We start from the raw sequence: 20,325 nt of genomic DNA on the forward strand, positions 1-20,325 counted from the left end.
GATTGGACTCAAGGGATGCTTTTGGCTGGCCGATTGAGTGCTATGTTGAGACAATGCCCACGAGAAAGATCAGGGATATGAGCACCATAGAACCTGGTTACTTTTTAGGACAGGTTGAACCAACTAAACGAAAGGAAGAAGGGTATATACCTATGAACTTCATGCAAGCCTACCCTTAAGGCAATTGTGTGACTTGTGTGACTTGTTTGTGTTTGCTACTAACCTTCGTTTCCCCGCAGGTTTTGTTGAAAGGACTTCTTTGTCCTTACCATCTCACACTAAGTCTAACATATTGCATTCGCATAACACTCATGACATCATGACATCATAAACATAACATGATTTAATCCTTTCAAGGATCTTAGGGGTTTAGGGCGCACAATTTCAGGTACCTCTATCAAAGGTTGATTCCCCAATCAAGGGGCAAGAGGATTTATTTTCCTCTGGCCACATACCTTCCAATTCAAAGACACAGTACCCATCAAGGGGCAAGAGGATTTATTTTCCTCTAGCCATGCATTTTCAAATTCAAAAGTATCCCGAATTAGAGGCGATGACCCACTCGATATGGTGAGCTTGATTCTCAAAGAAGGACGTTCAAAGACAAAATTTAGAATCCTTCAAACAAAGACGTGACCAACTCATTTTCTAATGTTGCTAACTAGATTCCTAAAGATCCTTGAAAACATTTCATTTGCATTCATAACATCGCATAACAGGTTTCCTATGATGGATTTCTCATCCTTCCTCGCTGTTTATTTCAGCATCATGAATCTCGAACAATCAGTTAAGGATCTCCAAGCTCAAAACACTGAGTTCCAAGCCTTGATTCTGAATTTGTCCAAGGGGCAAGAAGAGCTGAAAGCCATGCTGACTAAAAAGAAGAAAAAGAAGGGTAAGAAGACTCAGGTGAAAAAGCTTAGACCGATCTTGCAACTCAGGGATGCTGAAGCCTCCGAAGAAAGTGATGAGGATGAGCAAGATGATGATGCTAGTATCAAAACTGATGCAAAAAGTAACCACGATTCTGCCAAACTCTCTGAAGAAGAAGAGGACTATTACCATGAGGACGAACATCCCGATGACAAATACAAGATGTTAGAAGAGCGCCTGAGAAGCGTGGAAATTCAGAAGATACCTGGGCTGGATTTTGAAGAACTTGGACTTGTTCCTGGGGTCGTTATTCCTCCAAAATTCAAAACTCCCGCCTTTGCTAAGTATGATGGAGTCTCTTGTCCTAAACTACACTTGAGGTCTTATGTAAGGAAGATTCAGCCTCACACTGCTGATAAGAGGCTCTGGATCCATTTCTTTCAAGAAAGCTTATCTGGAACTCAACTCGAATGGTACTATCAATTGGAAAGTGCTAACATCAGTACCTGGGAGGATTTGATGGGTGCCTTCTACCAACAATATCGATACAATTCCGACCTCGCACCAACTTGCATGCAACTACAAAGCATGTTCATGGGCTCTAATGAAAGTTTCAAAGAATATGCTCAAAAATGGAGAGATCTAGCTGGAAGAGTCAAACCTTCCTTGACTGATAGAGAGCTGGTAGATATGTTTATGAATACATTGACTGGCCCTTTCTATAGTCATTTGCTGGGGAGTTCGTCATCTGGGTTCACTGAGCTTATACTGACTGGGGAACGTGTCGAGAATGGCATCCGAAGTGGTAAGATTCAAGTAGCTACATCCTCAAGTACTACAAGGAAGCATTTCAATGGGAGGTCAGATTCCTATGCTGTGTATGGGCAGAAAAGCGTAAAACCTGATCAATCTATTGGGGCAGTTCTGAGCTCCACACCGACGCCTCAACAAGGTCGTCAAAACAAACAAGATACACCCAGACGTCAATTCACAAAGATCAACACGTCGCTAGCTCAAGCTTTACAACATCTGCTAAAGGCAAATTTGATCACCCTTAGGGATCCTCCTAAGAATCCTAACACCTCTGCTCCTAGTTACAAGCCCAATGCGAGATGCGCATATCATTCTAATAGTCCTGGACATGACACAGAGAATTGTTGGCCGTTGAAGAACAAGATCCAAGATATGATCGACGCTGGCGAAATTGAGTTCGACACTCCTGCAACTCCTAATGTGATCACTGCTCCCATGCCTAATCACAACAAGATTGCTAATACTATGAATGGCTAGATGGATGAACTTTTTAGATCATTAGATTTACTTTTGTTTGCAAATTTCTATTCTGTTTGTTTAAACATTCGACTTATGATAGACATTATCTGTTTTAATAATTATCATCAGTGCATTGCATCTGTTTGTCTTGAATACATTATTTCGTTATCACTCATTTTAAATTGCGTATTTACTTTGCATACGTTTTGTGTTTATTCAACTCTTGCTAAAGTCGTATACCTTTTGAGGGAGGATGACGAAAACGATACCGCAACCTCATACAATATGCTTTTGAACGGACTATGCTGACGATGTACAGGCATTGTTTCAATTCCTAAATAGTGGAGATATAAGGATGTTAATCCCTCGTCAACCCCTTTGAGCCTAAGAAGTAGAAGTTTCTTTCTTGAAAAATTCAAAACCCTTGATCATAACCTGGGGCATGGTAGTTCTCAGTTAATTTAGCTGTGCATTCTATTTTAAGAGAATCATTCAGTACACCTTTCAACAAAGGTTTCAATCACAAACGTTCAACCACACACATCAGAGAAGTTTTGGAGATGCCAATCAAAAGCCAATGATGGTTCATCAATCAAGGCAGTCAATATATTTCAAAAAGAAAAAATGAGAAAACATATATACAAAGAAAAGCCTGCTAAGTCAAAAATCAAAAAGAAGACTTAGGCAAAAATCAAGGCATCCCGCTGACTGTAAGCTCAAAATAGACAGTTCAGGCAAAAGTTAGGGATATCAAAAAGATGAAAAAAGAGAAGTCAATAAAATCCTGAACAACACAATGTTGTGACTACCAAAAGGAAGAACTGATTGTCATCTCAAAAGTTCTCTTTGCGTGTGAACCACCATCATTATCAAAGGCGCAAATCCAAAAGTCTCTTGGAACCTGAATGCATAAGCCGAATTTACTGAGTTTAGGACTGAAGATCATCACGAAGAGGGGTGGGGATAAATAAACTTTGAGCCTTTATCCTTTGTTTCTTAAACCGTGAACCAAGCCACGTTACAACCCTTGAAAGTCCTAATTGAAGCATGGTTAGTTCGAAAGCATACTGTCACCAAAAAAAAAGGTATCCTGACTCCTTAAGGTTTACCAAAAACGAGGAGTCGGTATTTCATTCTTACAAACATTATTGCAAATATCATTTTTTTACAAGTGTCGTGTTTTTGCATCTCATGTTTTAAAGGTTTTTCAAAAATTCAAGACAAACGTATGCATTGCATCTCATGAATTCATTATTAAACATATTCTGCTACATAATTTCAAATGTTAGCATCAGAAAGAACTTGCACAGGGTACAACTAATGACTGAAAGTTATCCCGACAGACAAGATTACGCCGAGAAGCAATGTATCCTACGTATACAAGGGGCATGGCATGCTTTGCCCAACCAATCTGGGGCAATCCAGTCAAGATTATAAGAATCTCTCAAAAGCCAAACAATCAAAGGCATACACCTCAAGTGGGTTTCAAACTATTTGTCCAAACAATCTGGGGCAATCAAGTCAAGATTCCGAGAACCTCTCAAGGATGCCAAAATAATCAGGGGCACGCATCCAAGAAAATCTGAAGCTACTTCTCAACCAACATAGGACATCATATTGGGCATACGATTACTAGGGGCATGTCTCCTAAAAGTGCACATCTTATAAAGGCCTCGCAAGGCGAATCTTTCCAAAGTTCCTGCTAACTGGGGGCAAATCTATACAAGTCCAGTTTGACATTTTAAGTGACGTGTCCTAAATCAAGTAGTAGTTACTATCATACTGGGGGCAACTTTCACCCATGTCTCCCCACAAAGCCGGGTTCACAAGATCATATCCCCACAGAGTAATCATTAAGAAAATATCTTCAAACGCTCCCGATAGAGACATGGCCGCCCAACAGAGTTTACATCTTCAACACTGTCGCTCTCCTCCAACATGATTTATCAATATCTTTATCACCGATCAGGGAACATCAAGTCACTGATCATCTCCAAGCAGAAATCATAAATTCCCAGCTGAGCATCTTCAAGACAAGATCAGACAGTACAATTACAAGGACATAAAGATCTACTTTCTTAATCAAAGACAACATAAATCATATTCACATATCATATGTCATAAACATGTTCATACACTGCATACATTACCTCATAATGAACTCATACATAACATGCAAAAGCTCTCATTTATTTTGAGGGATTCATTACATAACCCATGCATCATGACATTGCATAAAGATTAACCTTACCTTTTTCAGAATACAGGTACCGACAAATGAACGAAATCTCCAACTTTCCAAGATCTAATTCAGCTACTACGAATGGTACTGACACGATCAACGCTCGAAGATCTAATTCATTTACCACGAACGGTAATGACACGATCACTTTCAAAGTCTAATTCAGCTACTACGAACAGTACTGACACGACAAAAGATCTAATTCGGTTACTACGAACAGTACTGACACGGTCAACTCTCAGAGATCTAATTCTATCATCACGAACGGTGTAGACACGGTCACTGACCTTCTCAGTCTAATTCAGCTACTACGAACGGTACTGACACGACAGAAGATCTAATTCAGATACTACGAACGGTACTGACACGATCAAATTTCAGAGGTCTAAGTCTATCATCACGAACGGTGTGGACACGATCACTGGCCTTCCCAGTCTAATTCAGTCACTACGAACGGTGCTGACACGACAAGAGAATCTAATTCTATCATCACGAACGATGAAGACACGATTATCTCCTCAGATCTAATTCTATCATCACGAACGATGAAGACACGATCATCTTTCCAAGATCTAATTCAAGTATCACGAACGATACTGACACGATCAATTCCCAAGGATCTAATTCATCTACCACGAACGGTAATGACACGATCAACGCGCAAACAACATCTTCTCAACATTCAACTACCAGATGGCATCCACAAGCCCATCTCCGACAAAAGTCCCTACTTCAAATAGGGCAAATTTCTTGGTATTCTTATGTTCAATCATCTTCCACCTTCAGATACTGACTGGCGCGCAAACCACTCTACATCTTCAGGTTTAAGATAATTGAACAGGGGCAGCTGTCATACCCCAAAATTTGCCCATGCTATTTTTCATACACAAAACCAAATCAAAAGACAAAGCTCCAAAACACAGTCTCCCACACAGAAGTTCTAAACTAGGGTTTGAATAATTCAGAGGAAATTCATTGAATCAATGGCTCAAGGTGGTTCCATAGGGTCACTAACATCCCAAAGTATCTCCATATAAAGTTTCAAGTCAAATAGAGCAAATTTAGTCCCTCAAATCCTGATTAGGTCAACAGTCGACTCCCAAGGGCAAAACAGTCATTATACAGTCAAAACTCAAGATATTTGGTCAACAACATTCTCATAACCCTAAAATCATCATTTGATCAGGGGTTGATCATGATGATGCAAAGAAAGATCAGAAAAGTCAAAAGTCAAAAGTTACTATTTTGGGCATGAACTGAAAAAGTCAACCAAACTTTGAAAATTCACCAAATATTCATACTTCATCAGAAAAATTCCCACCAAAGCTCATTGTGAAGGGAATTCATTCCTCTATCCAATGGTCCAAGAATCAAAGCTCATAGGTCAATAATCTAAGAGATATGGCTTCATACATTATAGGTCCTTCTCAAAAGTCAACAAAAAGACACTTTTTTCAAAAGAACATAAAATGAACATGGAAAATGATTTTGATATGAGACCAAAGACACTGGTTAGAGGACTCTCTGAGGTTTCTAAAAAGTCCTAGAACACCTCCATACCTCAAAAATTGAGGGAGATACATCTTGTCGAAGTTGGACTATTTTGGAGGGAAAAGTGTGGAGGAATTTTGAATTTCTTGCTAATGGGCCTATATTGTTAAGATCCAAACTTGTTCCTCATGACATTGAGAGCCCATAAACCTATGGCCACGAAATTGTGTGATCTATTTGATTTATTATTAATTTTTATTCATTTAAAAAATGATTAAAATTAAGTAATTCAATAGAAAATCAAAGATTTGGTTTATAGAATCAATTTGGGTCAATTCAATTGTCAATAATATCCCAAAACCAATATAATTTCGTGCATATTAAAATTGGGAAGAGATTGATTCAATTAAGGCAAAATTAGAAAGATTTCATGGCATATTTCCAATCCAATTTTCTCCACATTCAATCAAAGATTCAATAAGGATTTGATCATATTTTGTTAACCTAATCCTCCTCTATATATTCTGAACAAGGCCATAGCACAAGGGTTCACGTTTTGCAGCCTCAAGAGAACAAAATCCGAGCACAAAAACTCAAGAAAGTTTCAAATACCAATTCGGGGTTGGAGGCCGATTCAAGGTTTTCTATTGTCCTCAATACATTCCTTGAAGCTCACTGAAGCTTTTCCAAAAGGTGCACGCAAGAAACACCTCCAGAATCAACCCCCAAGGCCCTCGGTTTGTTCAGTTTTCTTTTAACTCGATTCACCAAATATATGCATCATTCATAGTTTTTAATTGCATATCTGTGTTTAGAATGATGTTCTGATGAATTCTGGAAACTGAATTGTGTTTATGTGTCGATCTGAGCCTAACGCCATTGTAGGGTTCTTCAAGCTCGAAATTGGGGTTTCCCCTATTAGGTAAAATTAGGGCTAATAATTAGCACTACTGAACTCCTGAGACCTGGACGATCACGCCCATGAGGTCGCGCCAAGTTTATATTGTGTGTACAAGATTTTCGTTTTGCAGATTTGATTCGCTACGAAACCGAGTCGTAGCAAATTCGTAGCTACGTGTTTCAGATTTTTCAGCGAAGAAGATGATACCGTGGCAGCACTCCATTGGCCGGTTTCAAACAGGTTTTGGCGCGCGCGCGTGTAAGTGGAGATGATGAATCCTATGCGCCTCTATCCACGTATTGTCGTATGCCCTCATCATCGCAGCCGTCCGATCGTCCTCCTTTCCAATCCAACGCGTACTAAAACGAGGGTGCATCATGAACCATCATGGATGAGCAGGACCGAATCAAAAGTTAAGATTTTCATAATTTTTTTTACTTTTAATTATATAGCCCCTTTTCTTATTTTCTTTTTAATATATATAAATAATTTGTTTTATTCTATACATACATATATGTAAATTATATAAAAAATTTATAAGTATATTTATATTTGATAACATTTAATAGATATTTATATATATATTATTTATAATAATAGTTATTTAATTTAATTTAATTATTAAAATACTTTTTAAATTCATATTTATTTTATTTAAGCTCCACAAAATTCCTAAAAAATATATTTCACATTCAATTTTATTCTTTTTTTTCAACTCGATTTAATTAATTAGGTCGTCAAACCAATAATTAATTAAATTATTTTCTCATTACGAAGGTCATGCCATACACTAGATACTTCTGTTTTCTATGTCTTTTCAGGGTTACCAACATGGTTCACTCCGACAACGCGCCCGATCAAGACTCGAAGCTAAGTACCTTATTTATTCTTTTTCTTAAAGTCTATTTGGTTTCCGTTAAATCTAGGGTTTGCCCTGCATTTCATCCCTTCTGCCTTGCCTTTTTCAGGATCAACCTTAAAGGCGCCCTATTAACCATATCAGATCAAATCAGAGCTAAGTACCCTCACTTTTTAACTATTATTTTTTATATTTATTTATCCTTTATGGTTTTAGGGTTAATCCCTTTGCCGTCGAACTTGACAATGCACTCACCCCTTTTTTATTGTTGTTTGCCATGTTTCTTTCTTTCCAGGGTTCGCCGATTGCCAAAGCTCGAATAGTCGGTAACCCTAAAACCTCGACCCTATTTAATTATTACTTGTTCAGACCTATTATTTTATATCCGCTGGTTACAAATCCCCTCTCCTCCGCTGGTTTCATTTTCCCCCTTCCCCTTTATTGCTTTATATTATTATGTACTGCGTGGTTAGTAATTTAGGGAGTGCAAGATTGTAATTGACCTAGAATCATTAATTTACAAGATAATATAATTTGAATTGAATCACGTGATTGATACACACACGCACGCTTTTTGGGTAACCCTCTCTGTTGCCTGTTGCCTTGTTGCCTGTTGCCTTTGTGTTTTTGCAGAATAAGCCATGTCCCTCGAATTCGAGGATACCTCAGCCATGTTGCCTCGATAAAAAGGTCACGACCCTAATGATGCTGCCTTCGATACACAAATGACCTCGACCCTCGGATGTTGCCTACGAAAAAAGGTTGAGGTATCTTCTGGCTGCCTACGAAGATGGCTTATTCTGATCCTTGCCTTAGACTACCTGCCCTTCTATGGCATGGGACAGTCTTATGGCAAAGGATGCTTCGATGACCCTTCAATCTCCAAACGAAAGGCTTCCTGCCCTCTTATGGCAAGGATAGACCCTTTCATTCTGAAAGGCAAAAAGAGACCTATCATCTGAGTTTAAGGTAATTGCCCCTAATTGCCTTGCAATGCTCAAACCTTTTTATTATATTCTTTCTCATAATTTTTCAAAAGGGCAACGCTTATTCACAAGCTAAAGTCCCTATCTTTTTCATCTACTTTTTCTAAACAAACGAGCAAGCAAAGCAATTAAGAGCCCATGGAAAACCATGGATGCAAAGGGTGCCTTACACCTTCCCTTTGCATAAATTACCCCCCGAACTTAGATTTCTTTAAAAAGGTTTTTTTCTGTTTCTTTTTGCCTTTCCGAATTTGTTTGGATAAAATAAAAGTCGGTGGCGACTCTTGCTTACCGCGACATTCCGATTGATAAAAAGTCAGTTCACCGTATTACAGTTTTCTTGGTTGAATGGCTTGACTGAATCGTCTTCTCACTCTGGCTTGACTGCGTCGTCTTGCTTGACCGCACCGTCTTCTTTGTCTGACTCGTCTTCGTCTTGCTCGTCTTGCTCGTCTTCGTGTTCTTCGATTTCGCCATTGCCCTAGCTTTCGTTTTCGCCTTTGCTTTTTTCAGAATGATTTGACCTAATTTTTTTCAGGGGGGTAAAATTAAAATAGTAAAACAATAACAAATATATACTATGGATTACGTGGCATTGGTAACAGACACGTAGGATGGAAACCTGGTACTCTAGGTAAAAACATGGTAGAAGGTTTAAATGGTTGGAAATTCAATTTGGTGAGGTCTGCGCAACAATTTTTTTTTTAAAGGGGGCAAAAACAAATCTCGCTTGTTTGGCAGGGGGGTAAAAGGTATTTAACCCTAGTCAAAATTATAGTGGTCTAATAATAATAACTTTGTGGTTAAAAGCATAAATGTTATGAAAGATAGAGTTATTGTGTGGATACCATAAGTCAATATCTAATTTGATGAGAGACCAAATTAGAATATTAAAAATTGAGAAATAATCATAAGATTATTTATATGGGTTATGGTCTCCATTTGTAGAGTGATCGAAACATACGATTTATCAAGATTTTCTCTTCATCCCCATCAGAAGAGATTAAAGGAACCCTAAGAAACTCTACAAATCGGAAAATCACATATCCGCAAACCTTCAGCGATTTCAATGGCAAACTCAGGCACGCTTTCACTTTCTTTCTCTGATTGAGTTCTGGTATAAGTTTAAGGGAAGTGAGTCGATGACATATTTTACTTGTAGGGATTAGTTTAAAGTTATGTTCTTGACTTCTATATCGATAGAAATCGTACGATTATGAACAAAACCAACAAGTAGTAGAGAGCCACCTATACCTAATTCAATTTAAATTTTAGAATTTTTTTAATATTAGGATTATAAAATTGGGATCCTTTTTTGGTCTTCCAATTTATATAAGGCTCATTTTTATGTTGTGAATTGTAATTCTAGATGGAAAGCTCGTAAAATCAGGGTCTCAATGCATCAGACATATATGTAAAATTAATTTCATGTATATATTTATCTTATGACAATGAGATCTCAGGATACAATACATATGTCTTCCTAGCTATGTGTATATATGCAACGCTTGCATTCATGCGTGTTATAACATTCGTCACTCTTTCGTGTTGGACCTGACTTTTGGGAGGAGCAAGTATATTGTGACGAGATTTCACTACTTGAGAGAATTTGTTAATGAAGGAAGATTGAGATTCGGATATTGTAGAAGTGAAGACCAAATGGCCGATTTGCTGACCAAAGGAGTCACAATTGAAGTGTTTAAGAAATTGAAGAAAAACATGGATATGGGAGACTTTGAGCACTTGAAATAAGGTGGTGTGTTGTGATAATTCAACAATTCAAGTATTGTAATCAGTTACAACATTTTGGTAACTGGTTTCTGTTGTAATGTATTGTTGACTTTTGAAACAGTTGTAATCAGTTACTCCGTTTTTGTAACTGGTTACCACTGTGTTGAAAATTAGTTTTAGAAATAGCTGTAACTGGTTACCAGAAAACGATAACCAGATTGCAGGTAGGCGGTTTTATCCATTATTTTTTGTTTGTTGTTTTTTGTATCCCAATCAATTGTAATTTGTATAAATTTTCAAAGGATATCTCAATCAATGTTAATATGCATTCTCACCTTCAATTATACTCTGATTCTTTCACCATCTCCTTCTCGACACTCAATTACTCAATTTTCATCAACTTTGTGGTTCCAAGTTCTAACATTTCATATCATGTGTAGTGAAGGACCGACTCACTTATATCGAAAGTACTCCCCATATGGAGGTGGGTAAGAGGTGTCATGTTGAAAATGTCAACGGCAGTACAAATGTATGGATGAAAGAGTTTCTGCTTGAGGGAAAACATTGTTGATAGACTCACACTTGAGAGGGAGTGTTGAGAAAAACAAGTGTGAGTTGAAAGTGTTGAGAAACAAGTGCTTGAGGGGTAACATTATTGATTAGAAAAGTGAAGACTTTAATCTTTATAAGTGAGCGAACCAACACACCTATTACCTTAAGATTTTGAATAAATATGTGGTGTATCTCTCACTAGGAGTGTTACTCATAAAAAAACGCCAATATAAAAATTCTTACTCATGTTGACCCAAAATTTAATGACCTAACAATTTGAAAATTACAATAATTATATTCTAATTTATGTGTCAACTATTTGCACATCATTAAAATTTTTATGCAAATTCAATACAATTTTTTTATTGTAGTTTTATAAAATAAAATCAATTTTTTTAGTTTAACAAAATTTTAAAAATTAACAAATATAATATAAAAATATTGAATCAAGTTATATACCTATCTAAACAATTTAAAATTAAATATCTAAATACAAGTAAAAAAAGATAGGAAAATCAAAATAAAAAAGAGATTAATCACCATTATCTGTTTGCATTATTTTATAGGCGAATAAAATAATAGTTAAATTTCTTCTAACAACTAACGTCTATGATTAACTGACAATATAAAATTCTCTTAAACTCTCGGTGCATTTTAATTAAATTCAATAAAAAATAAAGCATTGATGATATCTTTTATAATTATTTAAATGTAAAAAATAAATCTTATTTATCACTTTTAGTTTACCAACATATTTTTCTTTTTATTTGTAATTAATTCATATTATTATTCAAATAAAATATTGAATATATTGGTCAAAAGAAATTATTAATAAATTATTATAATATAAATATATTAATTATATTATTCATTTTTTAAAAAATAGTTAAAATTCAATAAAAAAGCATATCTTAATCTAGTTAAAATTCAATAAAAATGCAAATCTCAATCTAGTTAAAATTAGTTGAATGACATGGAAAATTGATGGGTTTCTTATTGAAGGACTGTGTTTTACGATGTTAATGTATGTTGATTAAATTCAGACATTTTTATTAATATGACAATTAATATTTATAGTAAAAATATTTACAGTGAGTGCGAAAGGTAACTCAACTTGCTTGAAATAACTCGGTTAAATGTTTAGAAAAAATTAGAGGTCGATGATCCAAATTAGTCATGATAAATAGGGGTATTTGCGGTGCGGTTTGGACGGTTTTGACAAAAAATATCCGAACCTCAAGAGAAAAAACCGTGCGGTTTGGTTTGGTTCGGTTGGCTTTTAGAAAAAAATCGAACCAAACTAAACCAAACCAATGTGGTTTAGTTCGGTTCGTTTGGTTCGGTTTTTTATAAATATTTTATTGAGCCATACAAACACATATAGATGACAACATAACTTTGTATTTAGACATTCGTAAACTGTCAAATAACAACAAAACTTGTCATATTTTCACAAAAACTTTTCATTTAATATGTAACAATTAAATTAGACAAAAGTGGAATAATAAACATAAAATAATAGCATAAAATAATATAAAAATTATTATAATGAAAAAAAATTAGAAGAGACGAGAGATTAGTGAAGATGAAAAAGAAAAAACAAAAGAGTTGAGAGATTAGAGAAGAAGATGTGCGATAAAAACGAAACTGAAATAGAGAACATTTGCATAAAAATGAGAAGGTGAAAAAGAAAGAATATAAGAGAGTAGAGATTAGAGAAGAAGAGGGAAGATGTATGTGGCAAAGAAGGCGCGATGATGCTATTAGAGATTTGAGAAGATCGAGACTGAAATCATATGTGTAAGGATGAGAAAATTATTCGTAATCATAGGGCTAAGGTATAATAGGTTTAAGTTTGGTTTGGATGTGAGTTAAGTATAAGTTAGGTTGTAACATAATGCGGTTTGATTCGGTTTACAAAATACAAATCGCAAACCAAACTGAACCGTGCGATTTTGTTAAAAGATGACCCAAACAAATCCGAATCAAATGCGGTTTTTTGTGGTTTCGATTTGGTTTGGTTTGATTTTGAACACCCCTAAAGATAACGGGATGGATCGATGATGATTTTTATCTCACCATATCAAAATTCGAATCCGCGAACATTCCTCGTTCTCTTCCCCAATCTCTGATAGGATAAGAATTAAAATTCAAACCGTTCCAAATGAGTTCGGGTTGAGTTTGAGTATCCCTGTCGAGAGTCGTCTCAAGTTTTAAAGATCCTATATAGGTTGGGTGCAATTAACTCGATCCAAAACAAATAAAGGCTCTATTTAACTACGATTTAACTAGGGGTGGCAAAATGGGTCCGACCCTAAGCATGTCCATTTTTCTCGCACTTCAGTGCGAAGTGGGTCAAACGTTTACGCTCACACTCTCTAATGTGGCCGTTCTGTCCCGCCTTGTTTTTTTGCGGACGCGGACATTAACATAAATTTTTGCATTTTTAGGCTTAAAAGGTGCAGTGTCAGCGGACTTTGTCCGCCTCGCTCTCACGTTTTTCAGGGCGAGTGTAGGTTTTATGGTCGCACCCTCAGCTATGCATGTTCCACCCCACCCATTTGCCACCCTTAGATTTAACTGTGACAATATTTTATGAGACATCTATTTAACCATGGTTTACCTTGATAAATTTTAAGTCTTGTGCGGTAGCCCGTCTTGCACACCCTCAAAGACGACTCGGTACCTGCCCCGCCACCATCTATGTAATGAATAGAGATTTCAAAAACGATCGCGACCGCGTTAAGACTTTAGCGATTTTGGTCGGTACGGGTATTGCAACACTGATTGCATTTCTTTAATATATAAAAAAGTGATAACAATATGTCAATACCATTTTGTCGCGGCCGTTTATGCGGTTGCAGACAGTTTTTAAAAACCCTTTAATGAAATCAATTTTTTTTGAAATATTCATTTTTCCAACATCAAATTATACAATAAAGAATAAAATACAACAATCTCAAAAAATTATATACATACATTATAAATAATAATAAAATATTAAAGAATGATTATATATTTAATATTTTAAATCATTAAAATTAAATAATAAAATAATATATAATAAAATAAATAAGACGAATTTGAAGTGGATATGAAGTCTTAATTACCAAACTCGTCTTCGTATTTTTAATCAAATTAAAATTAAAATTAAAATTAAAATTAAAATTCAAACTCCATCAAAGTATCACATAATCACTAACATTTAGTGTGTGTTTGAATTAAATGATAAATTCATTTTTGTTTTGTTAGAACGGAATATACCGGTATAAAATAATCGAAATTGATTTGCAGCGGGATAACATAAATATATGATGCTAAATTGTAACCACAAAATATTAAATAATAAAAACGAATCTGATAGACACACGATAGATACACCCATAGATACACACATCACAGTCCTGCAAGAATGAAAGTTAAGATAGATAGAAGAAGAACAAATAAGCACTTTCATGAATAATCGATTATCAATCCCGTTCTTCTTCTTCTTCTTCTTGTAACTGATTCTCACTTCTATAATTGAGAATTAGTTTAATTAATTATTATTATTATTATCATGCGCACTCTCTCATTACCATCACCATGTCTATCGTCTTCTTCTTCTTGTTCTTCTCTTCACATCAGCAATTCCAATTCCACGTTCAATAATCGCTTATTCGCTTTTCCAATTTCTTCTTCTCTCTTTCTAACACCGCATTGTTCTCTCAAACAAACCAAAAAACAACCTACTAAGATCAGTAACACTACTCCGTCTCGGTTAAAGCGATTGTTTAACTCCAAAGGGGAAGATGATAGGAATGGTGGCGAGAAGAATCGAAGAAGGGAATCTAATAAACGGGAGAAGGATGAGGAGGAGGAGGAGGATGGTGGGACTGCTTTGAAGGGGACAATTTTGGCCGGTGTTTTGCTTGTTGGGTTTGTTGGGGGCTTTGCTTCTGTTGGTTATTTTTACAGAGAACCTATCAACTCTTTCTTGACTCAGTTCTCTGGCTTCATTGAAGGTTCTCTTTTTTTTCTTATCGGAATATGTTAATTTGTTATGTTAATGTTGCTTTATTTATACTTAGGTTACATTTGGAAGTGTTTATTTCAGTTTATCTTATCATATAAGCACTTATGCAAGCAAACTTAGGGCCTGTTAAGATAATTAGCTTAGTTAGTTATTTATAGGATAACATTAGTGTTTATATATAAATGCAGCCTTATTCAGGGTTTGGAAGAATTTACATAAATGAATGTATAATGGGCTTTGTCTGGTTTTAGTGAGAATCTTAATGGCTGAAAATGTTGAGTTATCTATGCCCAAAATAGACGATAAAAGGGAATTTACACGATAATGATGAAAGGGTATTCACAATCTGACATTACTTACAAGTCTATTGCGGGGATTGAAATAACGAGTCGATGTTAACAAACATTTGGTTTATTTTCATAAGCTCATAGAAATAGTTTGTGTACGTTGTAGTCATATGCATCTTATGGCATAAGCTATTATGAAAACACTCTTTTCAAAGAGTTTAGAAGATCTTATTGAAATGAATTATGATACACTCACAAATTTAGCTTATTTTCATAAGCTCTTAGAGGTAGTGGGTGTGTGTTTTAGGTATATGCAAAGTTTTTTCTTATTATCTCTCCGATTGTGGAGACAACTCATATGTGACTTTTTAATGATAAGTGCTTAATCAAGTTGTTTATCCACGTGTCATCTTAATCTCTCTATCCGTTCTTTTGATGAGCAGGTTATGGTTCAGCTGGATATGCATTATTTGTAGCTGTTTATGCTGGATTGGAGGTATAGGGCATCTATCACTTTTCCTTATTTTCAATACTGCATCGCTCATAGTATATCTACTATGTGATATATCTTCCCGCAACTAAGGTAGCATTTGAAGGACAAAACATATACTTAGCATTCTGTCTTCAGCATATGTTATAAGTAGAACTAAACATGAAATAAAGTGAAACTATGGTACATTAGGGCTCATTTTAAGAAGCTAGAATCAAAGGAGAACGTAGAAGAATAGGCTGTTCTGTGCAGTTATATCATCGTGCCAAATGCTTCTACGTATTGTTAATCTCCATATTCACATTTTCTTACTCTCTCTTCTCTCTCAAGCAAACACCTTTTTCCCTGCTATAGATTTGTAATGTTTCAATCTAACTTTACTTTATTTAATGTTGTCCCAGATCCTTGCAATTCCTGCCATTCCCTTAACCATGTCAGCTGGACTTCTTTTTGGATCTGTTACTGGCACTATCATAGTCTCTATAAGTGGAACAGTGAGTCAATTTCTTCATATTCTATTTAAAATTATGAATAAAGTAAAATATAAAAAAAATTTGTTGTCTGCTAATATATACTAAATGTGTGTGTATGGCTGAATCTAATATTTTAAGGTATTGTAGGTGGCGGCTAGTATTGCTTTTCTAATTGCAAGATATTTTGCTCGTGAGCGTATTCTAAAACTAGTGGAAGGAAACAAGAAGTTTCTTGCTATTGACAAAGCAATCGGAGAAAATGGCTTCAAGGTTGTGACCCTGCTTCGTTTGAGTCCGTTGCTGCCATTTTCTTTGGGGAATTATTTATATGGATTGACATCTGTTAAGTTTCTTCCGTATGTATTGGGAAGGTATGGCGCTTATTACTGATCAATGCTAATTTCATGTTGAATTCCATGGTCTTTTCAAAACTAATTCAATTTTAGAATGAGCGTTTTATATTTCAAAATAAGTTACGGAATTTATATGTTGCCCGGAATTCTTGGGTAATTCATGCCAGAAGTAGAATTTACATGTTAACCTCTTAAGCATAAGTAGACTCTAAATTTTGATGTGCAATATCTACAACTTCATCTTGATTCATAGTAGAGTTTTTGTCGTTATGAAACATCATTAATTAGTTGCAGCAAATTATGACTATAATAAAATGAAGTTAAGAATGAAACTGAGAATATTGATGTTAAGTAGTAGATCTAATTGGAATTGATAATGCAGATTGCGAGAAATAGTGGATTGTTCAAACTCCGTTACATTACAGAGCTATAGAGCTATAATAGCTACTACTTGACAATACTTTGTATTAAATAGCGTATCTGTGGAACAATAGTGACTTGTTCAAATTCCGCTACACAATAGCGTTGTTATAGCCACTATTTGACATCATTGGTTTATTTTCAACTTTGTTTAAAAATGTACAATTCTTGTAAATTTCTGATTTAAAACATAATTATCATGCAGTTGGTTGGGGATGCTCCCAGGAACATGGGCTTATGTTAGTGCAGGTGCTTTTGGAAGAGCAATAATTGTGAGTTTGTAGTTCCTTTTGCCCCAAACTTTTTTCTATGGTTGACATATTGGTTATTCAATCATTATTAGAATTTTTTGGCCCTCCATTAGCTTCATGTACTTTTCCCTCTTCTTTACATCCTTTCTATGTGTGTTTGTGATTGAAGTATGAGATGAAGATAAAGGAAAAGTCGATGATGCTGAAGACATGTTGTCATTACCGTTTCTTTTAAAACTTTTTGGCCTTTTATATGAATGAAAGTGAATGCTGCCGGTAGAACATTACAATGAGATGTTCTTTATAGGCTTGCTAGAGGCAGAGAAAGAAAGAAGAGAAACTCGGAGTTGGCCTAAGTTAATGTATGAAGGAAGAGGATGATAAAATTTTGGTTATGGAGTATGATATTAAAGAGAAATGGTAGGGTTGTTAGTTTCACAAATTAATTAATTTAATGACAGATATGAAATTTTTTCGTGAGGATCAAAATATACCTTTTATAGTAGATTTCAAGAACATGAGATGAAAGAAAACTTGAGAGTGATGGTTAATAGCAAGGCTGGTGGGTCATACACTCATACTCATACAATATACCTGTTGGTATATGGAAGAACCTAGGAGGTAGAGACATTAGTTGACCCACACACTTTTTTATCAAGATTTTTAGTTTAAAGAAAATATCAGACAAGTCATACTATGAAGTTATAGAAAATGTTTATTGAGCAGAGACGCTGAAGAAAAACTCAAATTATCGACCATAAATTTGGTTATGTCTAGAAGGTTGACCGTGGAAACAATTTACTTGTGAATTGTGAGGACGAGTGGTGGAGTGATATCTGAAGGATATACAATAGTTACACATGATTTTCATTGATATGGAAAAGGCATATGGTAGCGGGCCAGAGAATGTTTACGGAGATCCCTTAAAAAGAAAGATTGCCTATATTCAGGATGTATAGAATATGTATATGAGGGGCCGTGAACGTTTTCCGATTACTGTAGGACAGCACCTGGGTAAACTTTAAGCCCTGTCATTTTATCGAAATAAATGGGAGGTTAGAGATTTGGCGACAAGCTTTAGAAGCACACGGCTTCCATTTGAGTAGAAGTAAGACATAGCATGCAGATTATAAGAATAGCAAAATAAGATACAACCCTAACCTAGAAGGTGAAAGTTGGAGATCTTATCATATCAGATGTCACACGGTTTAGATATCTCATGTCAATTGTTCAAAACAACAGACAAATAGGGATGTAAACTAAGTGCAGGGTGAGTTGCCTCTGGGAACTGGAAGTTCAACCTGAATTTGTTGCTGAGCTTGACTCAATGTTGGGGCAGAGAAGCATTACAAAGGATGGAACTACGGTACAGAAATGGAAAGGCATCTCAGTTAAAAATATAACATGGAAGGATGATGCTGTCATTCGTAGTCAATTTCTTGAGCTCAGCCTTAAGGACAAGGCTTATTCTACTGGGAGCAGCCATCGTTGTTATTGTTTCTTATACAATTCAGCAAGGCTTGATTGCTGTCGATCAAAATTACTCCCTCCGTTGTCTCATATTAAGTGTCATATTTGGAATATTTGTCATTTTAGATTAGCAATGAAACATTGATTTTTTTTAATACTAATATACTTTTTTATCTCAACACACCTAATTACTCAACTAACATCATTGATTGCCTCTCTAATGTTACTGCTGCTTCTACCTTTCAGCAAGAAGAATCTGAACTTAGTTCACTTGGAGGAAACAATCAGCTACTCACCCTTGGGCTTGGACTATTCGTCACCGCATTAGCTGCTACATATGTCACGAAACTTGCAAAGGTATTACGTTATCCATTTCCTCTAATTAAATAACATGTAGTTATTTTTTGTGATATTTAATATGGGATTCCAAACAAACATCAAACTTTACTCTCGTAGAGCATCGATATCGGGACATATCTGTTGCATTACTCTCTCTATCATCAATCAGACTTTCTAGTAACTCATCAACACTTCATGTCATTGTAATGCAGGATGCTGTCAAAGACATTGACGACTAGACCCGGTAGAGGGTAGAGAGTAGAGGCAACCGACGAGCATTTGCGAACGAGGGCAGGTCCATATGACTGGATTGGATTGGGGAACTGATATCTGAGTAAATAAATATAAAGAATGGTAGATGAAAGAGAACCAATAAAAATGGTAGACCCAACATGCCCCTTGTAAATTACAATATTCTTATTGATGAGAATTTGGTAGGATCATTTTGTTCCTTTTGCATAGCTTCCTTAAATTGAAACAATGTTGCAATTCAAGTGTTAGTGGTGGTTAGTCTCATGTTGTTAGAAATAATGGAATTCAACAAATCAAGTACACAAAAATGGGCAAGGAAAGTATGAGAAAACTGTCAGTACTCATGTATTAAATTTCTCAATATAAATTGTTTTTAATTTATATTATTCTTTTATTTTTAATTTTAAGTACTTTTATATTTTTTTAATGTGTTTATGTCTATATTGGACCAAATGTAATTATGTAAGTGTATGTGGACAAAAATAATAAGCTTTACCAAGATTGAAGATTTTTTTATGTTGAGTAATTCTTAACCAATTTCATGGTTATGCAAATAAAACTTAGACTTGCTGACAACATTATCAAATAAATTTTGTATAATTATGTATTTTTATTTTTTATAAATTGAAATTGATAAATTCTTATTCTAAAAACCTCTGAATTCTTGTTATACCAAGAAATAAATGTTAAAATGAGCTAAAAGTCGACCAGTAACAAAATAATTTAAAAATTAATTAAAGTTTGTATTTTTTAGGTAAAAAAAAAAGTTTTGGAAATCTAGTTCAATTTCATATCTTAATAAAAAAATATAAAATAGTAATTATAAAAAAATATGAATCATAATAACAAGAAGACAAATATATACCACTTATATGATTGGAAGGTCATACATTCATACATTTTGTGGGATATCTAAGTGCAAATGGTCAAAAGCAATGATGTGATCTTCGGTGATGGTTGAGGAAAAAAAGGGTTGTACCTGTAAGATACTCCGATGTCAAAGTAAGAAAGAGAATAAAGGTACAATAGAAAGTATGAGGTTTGGGTAAAGTTTGAATTACCTCGCCC

The 20,325-nt window shown here is 35.2% G+C and overlaps 1 protein-coding gene across 1 annotated transcript; it reads left to right on the forward strand.

The window, feature by feature from the left end:
• Window positions 1–14,280: 14,280 nt before the first annotated feature.
• On the forward strand, window positions 14,281–19,638 carry LOC131636570 (uncharacterized). Its single transcript, XM_058907177.1, has 7 exons — window positions 14,281–14,911; window positions 15,653–15,705; window positions 16,101–16,193; window positions 16,320–16,543; window positions 17,151–17,217; window positions 18,913–19,023; window positions 19,218–19,638. Exons 1-7 carry the CDS (start codon window positions 14,467–14,469, stop codon window positions 19,242–19,244), a joined length of 1,020 nt encoding a protein of 339 aa, XP_058763160.1. The 5' UTR covers window positions 14,281–14,466; the 3' UTR covers window positions 19,245–19,638.
• The last annotated feature ends 687 nt before the right edge of the window (window positions 19,639–20,325 follow it).

This window comes from Vicia villosa, unplaced genomic scaffold (genome assembly GCF_029867415.1).
Source record: "Vicia villosa cultivar HV-30 ecotype Madison, WI unplaced genomic scaffold, Vvil1.0 ctg.001790F_1_1, whole genome shotgun sequence".
Taxonomy (NCBI): Eukaryota; Viridiplantae; Streptophyta; class Magnoliopsida; order Fabales; family Fabaceae; genus Vicia; species Vicia villosa.